The sequence below is a fragment of the Aethalodelphis obliquidens genome, unplaced genomic scaffold (assembly GCF_003676395.1).
Source record: "Aethalodelphis obliquidens isolate GAN/ISIS:26980383/991018 unplaced genomic scaffold, ASM367639v1 scaffold29, whole genome shotgun sequence".
In the NCBI taxonomy this organism is placed as follows: Eukaryota; Metazoa; Chordata; class Mammalia; order Artiodactyla; family Delphinidae; genus Aethalodelphis; species Aethalodelphis obliquidens.
Genome location: NW_020837973.1, coordinates 5,141,160 through 5,160,677, shown reverse-complemented (window position 1 = coordinate 5,160,677; position 19,518 = coordinate 5,141,160). Strand labels below are relative to the sequence as shown.

The following is a 19,518-nucleotide window of genomic DNA, read 5'->3' as shown; positions in this document are numbered from 1 at the left end:
CTGAAAGGGAGGTAGCCGGTGGGGCTGGAGGGACCAGGCGCCGCTGGCTGCACCGCCGGGACCCAGCAGTTCTGTGTGGAGCTGACCTGCAACATCGTGTTGATTCATCTTTTGTTCTTTATTCACTTGTCCATACTGTCTGTATGTCTGCTGATCTTTGACAATAAGTCCCCAGAGCATGGGCCCTGGGTTAGACTCAATCACATACCCATCCAATTCAAGTAAACATGTATGTGTTTTACTCAACCCAGTTTCAAAACCCAATTTGATAGGATTTTTCACTTCCTAATGGCCCCAATATGTTTACCGCATTCTTTTGACTCATCATTCGTTTATGCATTCAGTAAATATTAATTGAACAACTTTGTACTGTGCTTGGTGCCAGTGTGAAAAAAGGTGAGTCAAGCACGGATTCTGTCTTTTCCAAGGAGTCAAATACATGAGTAACTTTAACACAAGACCAGTAATTACAAATTATATGATCATCTTATAAGAAAAAACAGGAGAATCAGCAAACGATTATAATGAGAAGAAAGTTTAGCAGTGTAGATGGGTATCTTATTAAGTTTTAAAAATCAACAATGTTTCTTGACATCAGAAATAATCAACATAGAAATATAATTAAAAAGCAAGACATTACTCACAATAACAAAAACTATAAAGTGTGTAGGAATCTTCTAACCCTGGAAGAAACTTCTATGGTTAACATTTAAAACTCTAGAAATGGGGCTTCCCTGGTGGTGCAGTGGTTGAGAGTCCGCCTGCCGATGCAGGGGACATGAGTTCATGCCCCGGTCCGGGAAGATCCCACATGCCGCGGAGCAGCTGAGCCCGTGAGCCATGCCCGCTGAGCCTGCGCATCCAGAGCCTGTGCTCCGCAACGGGAGAGGCCACAACGGTGAGAGGCCCGTGTACCGCAAAAGAAAAAAACAAAAACAAAAAACAAAAATAAACTGTCCGTAGATGTGCACTTTGGTGGAAAAAAAAAAATCCTTTCAATCCCGTGAAACAAAGGTAAACAGGACTGGAGCCAGCTAGGCTCACATATGCCCCATCAGCTCTTCTCTGCTAAGCTGTGTTGAGGTAGAACTTACAGCCGAACCTGAGTGACTACACCCCATCAGAGACAAGTGAGGACGCTGCGGGGGCAGGACGAAGCCTCTAACTGGGGCGCCCACGCCAGGAGCCGATGGGGTCCCAAGCTTCATCACCCTCTGTGGTCCTTGAAGTATCTGATCAGGTTTATAGAGTGCTCTGGGAAGCCTCCCATGCCCCCCACTTAGAGACGGGTGTATGATCAGGGCTCTCCAGAGAAAGAGACAGGACTCAAACTCAGGGGAGGGTGGATGCTGCAGTCCTGAGTCTGAATTCCGCAGGGCAGCAGGCTGGACATTCAGACAGGGTTTCTATGTTATAGTGCTTTTTTTTTTTTTTTTTTTTTTGCTGCTCCACGTGGCTTGTGGGATCTTAGTTCCCCAACCAGGGATCGAATCCCGGCCCTCGGCAGTGAACACGCAGAGTCCTAACCACTGGACTGCCAGGGAATTCCCTCTGTGTTGTAGTCTTGAGGCCAAATGCCTTCTTCTCAAGGAGGAAAAATTCCAGTCTTTGCTTTGGAGGCCTTGCATTGACTGGGTGAGGCCCACCCACACCATGGAGCTGGATCTGCTTTACTCAAAGTCCACTGCTGTAAACATTAGTCACACCTAAAATACCAGCAATGTCGCGTCTAGTGTTTGACAGAACAACTGGGAACCGTGGCCCAGGCAAGTTGAGTCAAGCACAGGCGGTTTCTAAAGTCTCAGGGTTTCCATCCATCGCCTCCTGTTTTCTGCTCTGTTTCTGGCCCTGCAGGCTGCTGGGACCACGCAGGTCTAACTGCTACCTGGACCTGGGCCCCAGCATCCCCTCTGTCTCTCACCATCGCCTCCTGCATCAGCCTTGCCAGTGAGGCTGGGCTCCCACTTGGAAATACCCTCTACGGTCTGCTGATCAGTCCTCTTTCTAATAATCCAGTCCTCTGTGAGCCCCACCCCGAGCCCCACGTTCTCTGTGAAGGAGACTGTAAATGGACTCATTTGTGAGACCTCCCTAAGCCTGGACATCACCCCTCTTGTCTCCCATCCCCAGGCCTGCGACCCCTCCCCCCACAGCGGCTCGTGATCCTGTCCCTTGGTGGTGGCTGAGATGTCAGGCCTACAGTGGAAATCCACCCGACCTGGCACTCATCGCTTGGGTGCCCCCCCCATGATGCCCAGCCGTCCCCCTCCAGTGACCTGGGTGACCACTGAGCATCTGCTGGCTGGCTCTGCTCCCCGGGGATCCTGGTCTCTCTCCTCTCGCCACCAGGCACGTGTCTCTATGTCGATCAGTCAGCTTTTCCTCCTTCACCTGTAACAGGAGTTGAGTCCTTCGGGTGTCCTGTAAAAAAAGTATGGGAGGTGTCTCACTGAAAGCTTGTGTCCTATCCCCACATACCCAGACTAACAGACACCTCTGGGGACAGGAATCACAAGTGTCGTGGATCAGCCTCTGGCCTCAGGGACCCCTAACTTCTCGGGATTTGGGGTCCAGCCTTATTTGTTTCTTCTCAGAACTTTCCTTACTTTCTCATCTGTTCACTATGAATTTAAATATGAACAAACTTTTAAATATATATATAAAACCCAGGCTTTATAGGTCCATTGGAATGGCAGGATTTTCAGCTTTTTCACTTCTCCCAGATTTTGTCAAGCAGAGAAGTGCGGAGTCTGGAATTAAAATCATTTCGCTTCTTGTGGTCCCAGCAATGCCCACATGGCGGCTGTCCCCGGACGGCCACGGATCTAAAGGAGGCCGCCTGCATTGGCGTTGGTGCCAGCAAGCGTGTCACTGCGTCGAATCCTGGATCCTCTTCTTCCGTGAATTACAGAGAAAAAGTCTCTCAGCCTCTACCTGTGTAGCCCAGATCCAGGATTTCGCAGTCATGTTTGTCAAATTTCACCTAGCTCGTTTGGGCGAGCACTTCAGCCTGCTGACTTTGCCTGTGGGCCTTCAGTCCATGATGTGTGGAATCACTTTCCCTCCAGACTCCGGCCTTCTGCGAATCTCATAAGCATTCCAGCCATAGTTCACCCCGGCCACAGGCCAAGATGTTGGCCGGGGGAGATATTTGCAGAGGTGATTCTCAGGGCATGGTTCCATCCACCCTTCTAGGTGTCCAGGTCTCATCCTGGCGTTGGGATGGAGAAAGATTCAGGGACACGGACATCTCAGCAGTGGACATCTCACCAGTGATCAACACTCTAGGGGGACGGTTGTCTAGTGGTTTGAATCTACTGGGCGATGCTACTGCCCACTCTGGATTCTGTAATTGTGCCCACGGGACACAGTGAGAGGCTTGGGAACGCTGCCCCAGAACCAGATGTGCCACATTCGCCTCTGCTCTGCCCCGGACACATGTCTCCTCGAGGAGAGGAGGCCGTGCTGCCCTGACACTTTGCTGGTCGATCACACTGACCTTTGGGAGATCAGGCTCGACGGTGGCAGGGCTGGTTTCAGAACTGTGCTCTGGACCTGCAGGCAGCCGTTTCCAGAACATAAGTGGGGAACCTGAGGCAGGATGCCCTCCCTTCTCACTTTCCAGGGCGGCCTCTCCCACTGCTCCCGATTCTGGGAAGTTCCCTGAGCAGCACGGAGGCTCTTTGGAGACCCTCAGTCCCAGGGTGCTCCGGTAGTGTGAGGGTCCTGCTGGGAGGCCTAGGGTGGTGGGAGACCACGCTGGGCTCGGGGGCCATGGGGGAAATCGCGTCCCCCCTGGGCAAGAAGGAACCCAGCCTCTCCGCTGCTCTGCTCCCCAGACACTGCCGGGGGCTCGCTTTCCTGTCTCCTGCCGACTTCCAGGGCTGGGGGTCTCCGGCGCTCCACCGAGGGCAGGCACTGAGCTGAGCGAAAGCAGGGCTGGGGCTAGCTTCTGCTCCCCCGCCAGCACGCTGCTCCAAGCGTGATGAGTCAGACTCTCCCCTGAGTCATCCACAAGCTCGTCTGAGAAGCACTTTCATCAGCCGCATTTGTTGGAAACAGGCTGGGGACTTGTCACGAGTCCATTTTCTAGCGGCGCCTGCCTCCCTCTCCTGTGACTGCTTCCAGAGCGACTCGGCTTCTGCTGGCTGGCCTCACATCTCCTTCTCTGACTCTGACCCTCCTGCCACCCTTTATAAGGACCTGTGATGACGCTGAACCCACCCAGATAGTCCAGGATCATCTCCCGCCTCCAGGTGCTTCACTGGATCACATCGGCAAAGTTGTTTTTGCCGCGGAAGGGAGGTCACACGGTCACAGGTCGAGGGGGTTAGGATGCCCATTCGATGTCTTCAGGGGCCATAGGTCTGCCAGCCACACTAGTCCAGGCCCAGGTTTTCACCACCTGGTGCTAGCTCTCCATCTGTGGGCAGGTCACGCCTGACACGTGGTACAGGCGTGTCCTCTGTCAAGCCCCACCCCCTCCTGAGTGAGCCCAGCCCCCGTTCGTAAGCCATCTTGTCTGATTTGTCCTCATCGCTGACTTCTGCTCCTGGGTCACCTGAAGGTGGTGCCCCTGGGTCAACGGGGCACTGAGACCTGTGGGCCCTAGGCCGGCCTGAGCCTTCAGTGTGGGATCTGAGAAGGCAGCCCCCAGGTTGACCCACACCCTGAGAAGGGCACACAGAGAGGCAGGTGTGGGCACCCTGGCTGGAGCCTTCCCGTCCGTATGACCCGGTCCCACCCCCTTCCCAGCCTCCAGGTAAACCCGGCATCTGCCCGCTCGATTGTCCTGATGTAGCCATAACACCTTAAATATTTTCATTTCTGCCCCCCCCTTTCTTGCTCACAGCGACTCTCTCTGACCACGCATTTCCCTTTTCATTCCTGTTTTCTCATCTTTTTTTAAAGTAAAGATTATAGGAAATATATGGCTTTCCCTCCCTACCAAGATGGAAAAAAAAAAGATAAAAAAAGAAGCCGCACAAATAGAAGGAAGCTTAGGAAGCTCAATCTGTGCGAATTCTGTACCTTCTGAGCCCAAGCAGGCCACCCTCCACCCCCAGCCCGCCGAGGCCTCTTTGTTCTGACGGCCCCACTGGGCCCGCTGAAACGTGGATCCTGGCCAGGCACTGGGGCAGGACAGGAATCTTTGATTGGTGCATCTCCTAGTTCCGTCCAACATTCAGAATTATGGGGAAGGGAAGGAAGTTCTTGCAAGAAAAAAGTATAGTTCTCCCTATGACAGAGAAAGTAAATTATAGGGTGAACTCCAGTTGGATATTTCTGTACAGGTCCTGCCTGTGTTGCTGGTTGGTGTCCTGTTTGTGGTTGAGAAATGCCAGTCTTCTGTTTTTGGCTTGGAATCGGAAGGGACAAGTCCTCCTGCAGGCTTATCTCACCAGCCAACCCCCGAATCCTTTGCAGCAAACTCACCCCTACCCCAGGGCTCTGAGGGGGGCCTGGTCTCCAGGACCATCGGTTCCAGTGGAAACCATCAGAATCAGGTCCAACTAATCCCCGTAGAGAATCTCATCTGAGTGCACATTGATTATTTCGAACACCACTTGGTGTCTCACTGAGTCCCAGCCTGGACGAGCTCTGGAAAGGAAAGTAATTACATCGCCCGGAACCCCCCACCCGTTTGAACATGCAGTTCAGAAGCTGCCAGCCCGGAAAAGGGGATGATGCTGAGCATGTAGTCCCTATTCCCCATTTTCCTCTAATTCTCTCTTTCTAGTTAACCCGCCAGCAGACCTTACAGCATCTGCTCTGCACCCATCAGACGTAGCAGAATCGGGGCTGAATCGTTGCGGCTCAGGCTACAGGAACAACCAACACGGGGAAATGTAGTGCTGGGGGCAAATCCCATACAGACCCGTCCGGGAGAAGTTTGAACCTTCAGCCAATGAAGAGAGCGGAAGGGGTACCCAAGGTGACCAGGAGAAGCTGAGGGAAGGGCGAGGCCTTCCTCTGTCAGCTCCAGGCAGCGTTGCTTCCCAGAAGGTGGTGGCGTTTCTTCACAGTTGTTGGTGACGGATTTACAGGGCTGGGGGTTTCCCTTCCTGGAGAAGATTTGCCTTCTTCTACCAAGATCAATCTTCCCTTTCTCTTTCTCATGCTCTGTGGTCCCGGAAGACGTCTGTCTGTTCTCAGCCAGGAGGGCGGAGGGTGATGAGTCAAGACTGTGGGGCGTCTGCAGGACCAAATGGCAGGATGGGTGTGTCAGCTGGTGACTCAGTACACAGCTCCCCGCAGGTGTTCATTATTCAGCGCTGGTTCGAGAGGACAATCCAGTTCAAGGGGAAAGGTGCAGTTTGGAAGTTGTGATTGCCTCTCCCAGAGAAGTCAGCACGGGGTTTCCTAATGAGATGCGCTGACCTGGAGCTGTCCTCTGTGGATCCGCAGACCAAGCGGGACCATGGCGGCCTTCCTCTTGCTTTCTCCCCAAGGTCTCATTTGGATAAGCACCGTACCCCCTGTCCCTCCCGCTGCAGGGCCTTGGGTGACCTGGCCTGCCAGCTCTGCCCCCGTCCCCTCCCCCTCCCCAGGCCCAGGATGCTGAGAAGAGGGACCCGCGAGCTCAGGCTTCCAGTGCCTAGCGTGGGCTGACGGAGGAGCAGGCAGGACGGTGCTCTCTGGAGAGGGTGATCCGCAGACTCAGAGGACGGAGGCTCTGTCCCAGAGTCAAGGGCAGACAGAGCTGGGATGCGGTGTGCGTGTGAATTTCAACATCATTGGCGGGGATGCCTGGAGCGGGTTGACGGACAGCTCCCCGAAAGACAAGTCCGTGTCCTAACCTCTGGCACCTTATTTGGAAAAAGTGTCTTTGCAGGCATAATTAAATCAAGTACCTTGGGCTTCCCTGGTGGCGCAGTGGTTGAGAGTCCGCCTGCCGATGCAGGGGACACGGGTTCGTGCCCCGGTCTGGGAAGATCCCACATGCCGCGGAGCGGCTGGGCCCGTGAGCCATGGCTGCTGAGCCTGCGCGTCCGGAGCCTGTGCTCCGCAACGGGAGAGGCCACGACAGTGAGAGGCCCGCGTACCGCAAAAAATAAATAAATAAATAAATAAAATTAAGGATCTTGAGGTGAGGAGATCATCCTGGATTATCTGGGTGTGCCCCAAATCCAGTGACACGTGCCCAGATAAGAAAAGGCAGAGTGGAATCTGGCACAGATAGGGGCAGAGATTGGCAAAATGCAGCCACAAGCTAGGGAATGCCAGGAGCCACCAGAAGCTGGAAGAGGCAAGAAGGAGCCTCCCCAGAGCCTTCTGAGGGAGCGTGGTCCTGCCAGCACCATGATCTCAGACTTCTGGGCTCTAGAGCTGTTAGAGAATACACTTCTGCTGTTTGAATCCACCTACTTTGTGGTAATCTGTTATGGGAGCCCCAGGAAACGACGGCGATGCCCAAGGGCCCCAAAGAAAGCATCACTTAACATCTGGGCAACTGCAGGCCCGCTGTCCTCTGCCAGAACCTTCCCTTCACCACGGAGTTCAACGTCTCTCAATCGGGGAAGAGGAGGACAAAAATGTGAGATTCTCTTGGTATATTAACTTTTCACTGCTATTTTTATCGTAGGTGTTCGCTGTTAAAATAACATACGTCTGTCACCTCACTTTTTGCGGTGGTGTGGGGTCCAGGCAGAGCTGGGCTTGATCCGGTGCCCGGTGTCTCGCCAGTCTGCAATCAGGGGTCAGCCAGGCCATGTTCCTTTCTGGAGCTGGGGGTATTCTCCCAAGCCCAGGCCTTGCAGCTGTAGGACTGGGCCTCTTTTTTCTTGTAGGTGTCAGCTGGGGACCGCTTCCAGCTCCTAGAGACCCCTGCAGTCTCCCACCACGAGGCACCCTCACAACTTGGCAGTGGACTTTTTCAAGGCCAGCAGGAGAATCTCTGCTTTCAGGTAAAGACTAGGCTCCACTGCTTCATTCTTGCCAGGAAACGGCACATAATCAGGGGCTGTACCCCGTTACCTCTGCCATGTTCTGTCAGTCTGCCCCACCTCCACTGTGGGGGGGGGATTGTACAAGAGTGCGACTCACTGGGGAGTCACCTTTAGGGGCGGCTGACACACCTGGAGCGTCTTCCTTCCTGGGGCTGCCCTTCGCAAGCTTTCCGTTTCTTTCCCGCTTGCTTCCTTCCATACCTGCCACCCCGGCACCATCACACCACTGTGATCTTTGCCCCCGAGGGAAGAGGGTGCCAATGTCGTGACCATCTTGGCACTTACATTTTCGGAGATTTCAAGAGAGAAGCTCAAAGGGACGGCTTTTAGTAGGACAGCATCTAATAATCTGCCAACCCATGAAGTCCAAAACTGGGTTTGGTTTCTTCCGGAGGCTGTGAGGGAGAATCCATCCTCCGCCTCCCTCCTAGCCTCTGGTGTTGCTGGCCATGCTTGGCATTACTTGGGTGGTAGACTCATCATTTCAATTGCAGCCTCCGTCTTCACATCACCCCACCCCGTGTCTCAGTTTCTCAAATCTCCCTCTGCCTTTCTCTTATAAGGACACCTGCCATTGACTTTAGGGTCCAGCCTAAATCCAAGGTGATCTCATCTTGAGATCCTCAAGTTAATTACATCTGCAAAGACTTCAAATAAGGTTGCAGTCACAGGTCCTGGGGGTTTAGACTTGGGCATATCTTTTGGGGGACCACTATTCAACTCACCACTACATATATATATATATATATATATATATATTTTATATGGCTTTAAGCATATATATTTTTTCATGTTCGAAGACAATGCCTAGTTCTTAGGTGCATCACACATATGTGAGAGTGTAGATATATTTTGTACATCTAAGACAATATGACCGGAATAACAAAGCCCTCATCTCTGGTCCCAGCTTCACGATGTGTTGGATGAGGACCTTCAAGATGCTCTGCATTTAACTTCCTGTGCCTTAAAAACACCCTTCTGAAAAGTGAGGTCCCTAGATTACACTTCTTTTGTTGTAAAGAGTCCTTTCACTAGTTGAAGTCATTGGGACAGGCTAGTTTTAAAACCCCCTATGTGATCGGAGGGAAGTGTTTGAACGGACTCTGAGCTGAGGACTCAGCCTGGGGCCGACTGAACCAAATTAAATGCCGGGGTCCTTCCCAGTGACCACTGAGGTCCTTTCCAGTTCATTTATTAAATAAATGATTGGCATGAAGATTAGAACTCAGAGCCTTTGCTTTTATTTCCAACACTAACTTTCTAGAGTAAATATGAGGGAGCGCCAAGCTATCATTTACTAAAAGCAGTTTCTATTCCCACCATTTGAATGTGGGAAAGTTGGACCCTGGATGCCACGAAGTCCAGGGCTCTGAGGACAGCCTAAAGAGGACACAAGCCCCCCAGCAGGTGAGAACGGAGACCCCCAGAGGCTCCAGATTGTGGAAGAGAGGAGGTGGCGTGGCATGGAATTGTGTACTGTTTCAGAAATTAACATGTTTTAGGGAAAAGCAACACCATTACATGGAGAAACTAGAGTAAAGGAGGAAGAAAACCTGTGAAACAATGAGAATAAGATTACATAAATCAGGTGCGTGTGTGTGTGTGTAGAAACACAGAATTGGGTAAAAATAAGAAGTACTGTCTAATGCAAAATGATCTGTATCATTTAAAAGCAGTAAACTTTGAAAAGTTGTAGCTAGAAATATCCTTTGAAATTAGAGATTTAAGAGTTGCTTTAGGATCAACTTAATGTAATGTTTAAGTGACACAGGAAAGTAATTGACCACGTTTAAGTAAAATCAGACTAGAAAAATCAATTAAGCTTTTAACCCCTGCTTCCTATCTATAAGCCTGGCATAGTACTGCCTATAAATCTACCACAAAGTGTTGCCTAAGGTGATGATATGAGAAGATAGTTCTCAAAGGTCTTTAAGAAACTAAAACCTTTGCAAATGTAGAAGAAGAGGAAGGAAAAAAAAAAAGCAATAGTTCCCCATGGGAAAGTTTATTCATGTTGTTTAGAATTATTTGATTGGATTTAACCTTCAAAATTATTTATTAAAAAAACTTTTCATGACTCAAAAAATATCTTAAAAAATACTATGAGATAAGTTTAAACAAAAAAGTTTTGCTTTCAAAATGCACCATATTCTGACCCTGTTGCTTCTATAAGGACCAATCCTTGCAAGATTATACACAACCCCTACACTTGAAGGCTGACCAGACTAAACACGATTGATTTAAACTTCATTTTTGCCAACAGACTGTGTACACATCTACCTCAATATCTCTACTTTATCCTTGTGTTTAAGTAAAGTAATTTGTTTCCATTAACATGTAACAGTTATTCTAGCATGGAAATAGAACTCAAGACAAACACTTAAGTGACAGACATAGCAGAGGTCAAGAGCACACATTTTATGTAGTTTTGACCAGCCCCTATCCTTAGGACACAGACCATACCTTGACGTCTTAGGGTGATGGGTCAGTTGCAATCCTTCTGGATCTTTAACTTTTGCCTTAAGGAAACCATGTCCCTGGACACACGTTACCCAGGCCACCACAGTCAACTCCCCCACCAGCTGGGGTTGGATACGCTTCAGGGAAGAGTGTGACTGTACACACGTCCATCTCCATCGTCAAGAGAAAGGCAGAGCCAGTGCCCAATTGATGGAGGACCTTCCATGCCTTTGCCCAAAGGAAAGGTTGCAAATTCACTTGGGATGAAGTGAACAACTTAAAGTAGATCCTAACAGCCAGATCAAGCTGTCCGATCGACCATACCAGATCAATCTCTGTTGTTTCCAAAAGAATGTATTGAGTATCAGTTACCTGCCAGGCGCAGGGCTTCAAGACGTGCTGATTGTCTCATCACAGCAGCCTCAGCTGTAAAAAGTAACTTCATAATTTTAGTTTAGAAAGTAGAAACAGTGTCTGAGTGGCCAAGTTCCTTATCTACATGTGATGAGAGGCAGACGGGATTCAAGGCTGTCTGATTCCAAAGCCCGTGCCTATTCAGTACCAAAATAGTCATATTTCCAGATTTTAAAAGAAAAGTATGCTCTTGATTGGAAAACAGTTCCAAATATTGACACAGGGCTGAGAAGTTTCTCTGATAAAGAGTATAAAATAAAAACTGAAAGCCAGCTAGTGTGAAAAGTTGGCTGAAGTATCTTTTAAATAAATTGAACTTAGGTTATGTGAAAACTGTTGCTTTCTAGAGTTACTACTCTATAAGAGTTTTCCAGAGAAGTATCTCTGTAATTCAGTATTAGTTTAAGCTACAGTATTGTGCTAAGCACACAATTTCAATTATGTTAAGAAACTTTAATGGGAATCATCAGCAAACACGTTTACAAATCTTTTTAATGCATATGACAGCTGAAGGAGAAATCTTCTAAATCACACGAATGCTTAATTAGATTTGGTTCAATTACATTTCATTGACTTTTATACAGAATACCTGTGACATGCTTCAGAGTTTTCATTTGGCAAACCACAAATAAATCAAAGGAAATCAGAGGGGACCACGTGACAGAGAGCTGCTCACAATGGACCACAGAGGATAACACATATGGAAACCCAGAGAAATTCTGACAAATCCTGAACACAGACCATGCAAGAACACAACCAACATTCCGTGGAAAGACATTTATTGGTTTTAAAGTCTTTTCAGCATCATTGTTTTCCCCACAAGGACAACGCCTCTAGATTATGTGACCCGTGCATTCACCTCCTTTGAATAGTCAATATTTCTTTCCTATTTATTTTACGGCACATGCAATTCCACCCACCCTTTTGAGCATCACAGAATAGGACAACTGTGGTGATAGTTTGAAAGTTTCCAGTAGCCTATGGCATGTAGATTAGCATCCTACCATGGTGAAAATGGCGACAACGTTCATGAAAAAAAATCACTTCGGTAAAAAGGACAAGCAGGAAGTGAAACCAAGCATATCAGTTTACAACCGTTCTATTTCAGCTCAGTCAGTGTCATCACAAGTGACTGCCCAAGATCTAGAGATACAAAGTGATTGCATGTCTACAAAGCAGGACAGCCAATTTACCTCCCATAGAAGAAATGGGGAAGCACCTCCTTGTTTTAACTCTGCAGGACAAACAGGGTGAATCTGCAGTGGGAAGGAGTACAGGTTATTTATTTTCTCACCACATACTGCCTTCATGACCCAAGAGGACGACCTTGGAACTGGACTCCTCAAGGTCCAGTCTACAATTTGTTTAGCGCTATTATGACCTTGTGATAAAATGTGGGTTACTTCTGGATCTACACTCTTTTCAAACGCTCTGCCTTGATTATGTCTCTTTGGCCAGCACACTTTGCTCCTGTGTTTCTTCCGGAACACAGCTAACGTTGCTTATTTCCTTCCCTATGACAACAGTATTTGGCTCTCCCAGTTTGTTGGTCACATACTGCAGGTCAGATGGGCCCTGGGATTGAGTGATATTCAATACTACGTGAACTGGAGGCTGCAAAAATCAGACAGATAAGATAGAACATAGCATCATAGCATGAAGTTAAGGAATGAAGCTGTATTTTATTTTAATGTCTTTGGAGGGGAAAAAAAAAAGGGTTGATTGTGACCACATGGACTGAGCTCTAAGCCCCTCGCCATGGCTTCCCAAAACAGTAGGGAGTGGAAACTGCCCTTTGCACCAAGTTGCTTTCAACGCAGAGTGGATGACTTTGGGTGAGTCCCAGCCAGCTGGGAAGACCTGTGGCTCTTCTGACCCAACAGTGGGCTAAAAGGTGTGCACTTGGATGTGGTCCATGTGAATTGCCAAATGGTCCCTAGGAAGCATCAAAAAGGACCAGAAAGCACCACCCAGACTGTGGGCTTATCTTCACCTCTCCAGTTGACTTTGGAAAAGCCACTCAACCTCTCTGGGTTTATGGCCTCCGCTGTAGGGTGTATGAAGTTAGACTAAATGTCTCCTAGACTCAATGGGTCTGCCCTCACTGACGGTGGGAAGCAGCCCTGCTTCTGTAGAAGGAGAATTCCATGAAAATTCTGCATGCTTTTAGGAGGGTTCAGATAAAACACGGAAAATCCAGTTCTTAGGGAAGGGGCCAGCCCCACAAGCCATGTTAGGCCTCCTGAAATCAGATCTGCAGACAGGGTCCCTGCAGGGGAGAAGTGACAAGTGGCTGCCCAGTTCCCCCCTCCAGGGCCAGTGTGGATGGAGACCGTGCCCGACCCCTGTCCTTCCCGCTCCCCCAGCCATAGCTTAAACCTGACTCACTCTGAAATCTTCCCTAGTTATCAGTCAGGAAGCCTCTGGCCTTGCACCACGTGGACAACTGCTGCAACGCAATTTAGCATTTAGCTATCTGTGTGTTATTCTTGTCTTATGAGTTTCTCCAGGAGGGAGCCATGTCTTTAACTTCTACATTCCCTGTATCTGAGTGGGTAGAGAGATGCTACGTTTGGTTGATTGACTTAAAGTAAGGGATTGGGGACAGAAAGCCAGTGTAGGGTTATAAGATAATGGTATTTGAACCATTGTAATTGCTCAGTCTGAGTCTCTATCCAAGCGTGTTCTAGTGAAATCCTGTTGTTATTATAATGTTCCCATACTGTAAAAATGACACATAAAGTTCATATGACAATTTTTGGTTCCCAAGCACTTTCCCTCATTGTTTAAGTCAATTCTCACTCCAACCTGGTAGGAGTTTACGGCCGAGGAAATTGGGGCTCAGGCAGGTGACGTGACTTGCCAGTGTCACGCAGACACTGCGGGCATTTGTCTTTCTCTACCGGGTCTTTCTCACGAGGCCACAGATTTTCCTCTCACGAGATAAGGCTGAGTTGTGACAAATGGAGTAAACTTGGGGGCTGAAATATCGAGGCCTGTTTTTCCTGAGTAGTGGATTTTAGATATTGTGAGTCTTCCAGGGACTCTGTGTGTGTGTGAGAGAGTGTGGACCCTTACTGCTCACAGAGAACTTCCTAAGCAGAAGTAATTCTTGATCTTTATGAAGCCGATGTGCCACGTGCAGTCCCACGCACAGCCCTTGGACCGCTGCGGAGGGGACACCCAGGAGTAAGGGCAGTCAGTCCAGGAAAACTGCTGAACGGAAAGGAGGCACACGTGAGTTTGTACTTTCTCCTTCCCTTGCTTCTGTGGCCACTGGCTGGATTCAAGTTCCTTCCATAAGCGGGCTTGTGGAGCTGGTGGGCCGTGAACATCTGCAGGCCCGTCCAATTACTCCCCTGCTGCTGGCCTGGAGAGGGATGGATTTCTTGGCCTGTGTGGGAATGTGAGCCCAGCAGGACCCACATGCGGGGTCATCGGGAAACTTCCATGGCCAGAGGGCTCTGCTGTTTGGCCAACACTGTCATGTTTTTCTCCAGCCCCCAGAAAGGGAGTTCTTGCTTCAGACTAAGAGTCAAAGCAATAGTTGAATTTTAAATTCTTCTCTGCTGCTTTTCAAATAAGAAAGTTTTATGAATTTCAGTGAAAAATAATATTTCTTTTACCAAAGAGTATTTTTTCTATAACTTCCAGTTTCTAAAAAAACTATTGGAAATGCCATGGAAAAAAGTCAAGTTTAGGGTGTACAGAGAGGTTGAAATTGAGCCAATGGTCTCCCTCCCCCTTGCTGTTGGCAGTAATCTCTCCCAGCCTTAGGTTATAAGTCACCTCCTGGCTACACCTGAACCAACTGTGGCCAAGCTCTTCAATCAGCTAATAAGCAGTGCTGAAGTGACCCAGCTGTGGATATATAGACATATGTCCAAATATATACATACATTCCTAAAAGAAAGTTGTTTTTATTTCAAAATTTGGAAGAGGAAACTATCTGGAAAGAAAGAAACTCAGGTGCTCTGCCTTGCCGGTGTTTCTGCCCTAGATCTACAATATCCACCGTGTAATTCCATTACAATCAGGAGCCCAGGGGCCCAAAGACCATGGGTTAAACGTCAGGTTTCCAGGATGGAGAATTCCGCTGTGGAGGATCAGGTGAATGGACACTTTAAGTTCATTGTCATCAAATTTCATGACTATTATTACTCACAGGGAACTTGAGCTGGAGGTCAGGCATTTTGGCCGCACAGAACTGCATGTGTATCTGGGGCACATCGGAACATTGTAAAAAAAAAAATAAAAGTAGCAATAAAGGGTAGATTTTAGAGGAATGACCAAACCTGCTGGGAGGAGCTGACCCCCGTCCTTTGAGGCGTGGTGTCTCAGATCTCTGATCACCTTGGTGAGTGAACCCAAAACTCTGAATACCCAAAATTGCCTGAAGAATTTAATACAATCAGCAAAGAAAATTCCCCTTCCCTCATAGTGGCAAAATATAATTGGCAACATCAGAGTTTGGCCAAACCATCCCTTAATGCTTCCAGTTAGTTTCTAATTGTCTCCCTGGTTGCTTCTGGGGGCGATTTTAACCCACTGGATTTTTACAAAGACCATGGGTTCCTAAGACTCTTTTCCTGCACCTTGTTGCAGAATGCTGTCATGGTATTCGTAGTACTTGAAATATTAAATTCTGAAAATAGATTAAATATTTTAAATGGAAGGATAGCCCACAATGACTGGATTCAGGTATGCATGATTTTATTTAAAATGTGTCCAATAAGATTTTTCCACTTGGAATGAACATTTTAACCTCTTTCCGCATATTATTATAAACAGTGTTTCCTCATTTCATGGTTTTTCTTAGAAAGTTCTAAGTAACTCAACAGAAGAGAAAAATGAAATTGTGGGGAGTTAAATAACAGAAATTTATATCCTAGCAAGGGTGCTCACGCATCCCAGCCTCGGGGACACACAAGTGACTACTGGGCCATGCAAATCATCGTACGGTCACTGGGTCTCCTTTGGCAGTTCTGGCATTCCCTGTCACGAGCACACAGAAGAAAGTGAGTAAGGTGACTTCAGTGAATGGGACATTGTCTTTTGCTTTTGGTGGTGGGTTGACCAGCAGAGAGAAGACAGGAACACAAATGTCGTAGGAGCATCTCAGGATATTTGGAAGAGACTGTCCGCATCTCACCACCGTTGCTCTGAGCCCCAGGGAGGGCGCCCCTGGCATCTGCACCGTGTGTGCCCCATCATGGCCACAGCACGCCCGGCTTCACCCACGGGCACGGGCTGAGCTGTGGACAACACACACACACACTGCAGCGTCGGCATTGGGAGCACGGTTTAACCAAGTGGGCAGTTGCTGTTTTAAATCACTAGAACCTGGCAATATTAAATTTTTGTTTTCATGAGCCAAAGGTCATAGCACAGATGAGGTCTACATGTCATGACATGGGGCCACAGGAAGACACGTCTTCAAGTTATGTTGACCTGCCAGGGAGAGAAACAGAGATACAGAGCACAGCAAACATGTACTGGTGATGCAGGGCGTTCCTGTTACATATGAACGGCGCCTTTTACATGTAAACGGGTCCAGAATGGGGCACTGAGTTTCCTGCCTGCTCTTTGGAGTTGCTGTCATGGAAAGAAGCTAAGGGCCAAAGGGATGGGGTGGGCGGAGGGGCAGGCGGGCTGGGGAATGTCACCATCTTGACGTTTGTTCTAAAGTGACTTAGAGATGATCATTCATTTATAATTGAAACCTAATCCCAAACAGCGTTGGCTCCCTCTTTCTCTCTGTAAACACATCTGGTCATAAATAACTTAAAAGTCTCCTTGGCATTCAGGATTCAGTTCCGGCTGGAGTGAAAAAGGATGAAGGATGCTCAGCGTGGAGGAGGAGATGTCGGGTATCTGTGTGTGTGCAGAGGCGGCTGAAGCGTCTAACGCACGTTGCAAACATCAGCCGTCGGAGACGGGCGGGGTGACCCAGCCGTACTTTTCATGAGTCTTCACCAAACTCTTAAAGGTAGCTTCGGCTTCCTTGCGACTGAAGGACTTTTTTGATTTGCCCGCTTTTCTACAGATCCGCCCCTGAGTGAGAGGAAAAGATAAAGCAGGTTAGAACCCATCAGCAATCCCAATTCCCACCCTCGTCGTGAAGAACACACAAAGTGGCGGGGATTTCTGATGTCTGAATCGGTGTGATGAAAGGGGAGATATGGAACATCACAGCTTCGTTACCAAATGGACGGAGGGGTCCAGTGGCGGGCAAGCTTTTTGGGGAGAGAGAGACACGCGGGCCGCTGGCGTCCTCAGAACGAGCTCATCCCAGTATGCTGGAAGGCGGCCACTGCTCCAGGTCCCGCACCCAAGTGGGGAGGACCAGCTTTATCAAAAGAGCATCGATGCAAAAAGGAGCCCATTATCCCGGAGGCAAAATGCTGTTCTAACTTCCCTTCCCTCCCACCACAGAATGCCTTTAATGATAACTTAGAGACACATGTTTATGTATAGATGTGTATATTTATAGATTCACACACACACTTTACAACTCCAACTTTTTATGTTCAAGCTCAGCAGCAATGAATGACTTTCTTGTAATTCATGCCATGAGGGAACCAGTTCCTGAGAAGATGGTAGGGCCATTTCCACGGAGGCGGAAGCCTGTCCTCGAGTCCCCAGTGAGGGGTCCAGGGGAGGCCAATGCTTCCTCACACAACCGCCGGTGGTAGGGGGGTGGTGCTAGGAGAGGTCCACTCCCCTGACAGTGACCAGCGATGCTCCGGTCTGAAGGACGGAGCCTTTGGGTCTGCAGAGACCAGAGGGTCTGCTTCATCTCAGGATGGACGCAGGCTCTGGACCATGAGCGAGAAGGGACCAGCAGACACCGCTGAGGTGGCCGTGTCTCAGGCCATCGCCACCCCTCCAGGGAGCCCTGGGGAATGCGGTACACTTGGCATCAGAGGCAATGGCAGACAGAGGACCAGGAGGGGCTGGGCGGAGCCGGACCCTCCATCAGATGAGTCGGCACCACTCTTACTGCTCCCGGCTCAGCCGCTCCCCACGCCGCCTCCTCACGGCCCATCAACAGAAACGCTCTCTTAGTCTCTCAGCTACAATTCCTCGCACTTGACTTCCCTTCACCCGTCCTGGAAGACTTGCTTGTCTTCCCGAGCATCCCACGCACGTGTTTTGCAGGTGGGATGGAAACACCCTGAGTTTCACCCACTAGCAAACGCGTGCACACCGTTCTTAGCAGTCTCCTGTTGTTTATGAACTTTCACTAACAATGCTCTCTGGACAGGCCCTCGGCATGTAATATTTTTGTTACAGCACACTGCGGGCATCTGCCATCTGTGTAAGGGGACCTGAACGGGACCTGGACCTCACCCCCAGGGCCTGGCTGGGCTACACCACATACCTATTCCCTTGTACAGGAATTGAGGGCAGCAGCCACCCAGGTCTGTGTGGCCTGGGGACCAAGATCCTCCCATCTTGGGTCTCTCTGATAACCCACCCGTAACTCCCCTGGGAAGACGTCTTCATTCACGGGGGAAATGGCACCGGATCCCTACAAACTGGGAACGGGAGGCTGTTCCACATATTTAAATTCAGAGCCCATGGTTCCTTTTTAACATTTGTCTTTTCAACAGTGGAGACTCAGAGCAAAGCCCAGTTGGTGGTGGGTGGGGGGGGGGCGGCGGTAGCGAGTCAGAAACCCAGACCTACTGCTTTGCTCTGGCTGCTCTGGACATCCCTCTGGCTGAGCTTTTCCATCCGCCAATCAAGGGCAAGACCACCGCTTCTAATCAGCTGCCTGGTGCACAAGAAATGAGCTGCTAAAGGGTGAAGGAAAACTGGAAAAGAAGACAGGAAACCACCATTTATTGGCTTACAGAAACTTCCCCGTCTCTCCTGCTTTGCTTATGTGGTGTAGTTACACTTATAAAAAGGGACTATGAAAAGCTAATACATTTATAATCATCATTATGTGGGTCAAGATCAAAGTCCAACGTTACTTCATTAAACACAGGCGAATGCATCTTTGCAGGGATGTCGGCATCAATTTTTACATAAGTGGGAGCAAGTATCAAGGGCTATTGTTTTGTATAAAATGCAAATTCTAACCATCTCTACCATTCTTTTCTATAATACTGAAAATTTATGGTATGCCTTGAGAATTCTGAACTAAAAGCAGCCAGAAAAATACAAGCTCACAATCATCTTGGAATATTCCAACGCTCTTGGCATGGACACAGCCTTTGCTAATTCTTTGTGAAAGTCTCAATTGTTACGGAAAACAACAGATAACCCCCCAGATGAACAGACCAGTCTTTGTTGCCTCTTCTTCCCGAGAAGAATGATGAACATAGAGCACCAGCGCTCAGTCAATTCAGCAGCCGGGAGACAGAGACCGTGTGTGGCGCTCGGAGGGCTTAGCATCTTCACCGCACTCAGCTGGCCACAAAGCACTCCCATCTCGCCCCCTGTCCTACACCCTCATTTGCAGCTAACAAATATCTTTTCATAGGTCACCTGTCCTCCTCTGATGGGCTGTTTAAGCATCACCCAGCGACACCCTGGGCTCGAAAACCAGGGCGGCTGTGCTCTTCTTGCTGAAATGCCCTTGAGGTGCCCACTGCACCAAGAAGGGGAGGGTCACTCTGTCCAACCCGGGCCTCTGATGGTCCAGGGCCATACTCATGTTGAACCAACTCCCATTCTTTTCTTT

The 19,518-nt window shown here is 49.0% G+C and overlaps 1 protein-coding gene across 1 annotated transcript in view; it reads right to left on the bottom strand.

Annotated features, from left to right (window-relative positions):
- Window positions 1-15,519: 15,519 nt before the first annotated feature.
- UBE2QL1 (ubiquitin conjugating enzyme E2 QL1) overlaps window positions 15,520-19,518 on the bottom strand; it is a 45,664-nt gene continuing 41,665 nt past the window's right edge. Inside the window, exon 3 of the mRNA XM_027125374.1 lies at window positions 15,520-16,877. Coding sequence (XP_026981175.1) covers window positions 16,746-16,877 — 132 coding nt within the window. The 3' untranslated portion in view covers window positions 15,520-16,745. The remainder of the gene's footprint in view (window positions 16,878-19,518) is intronic.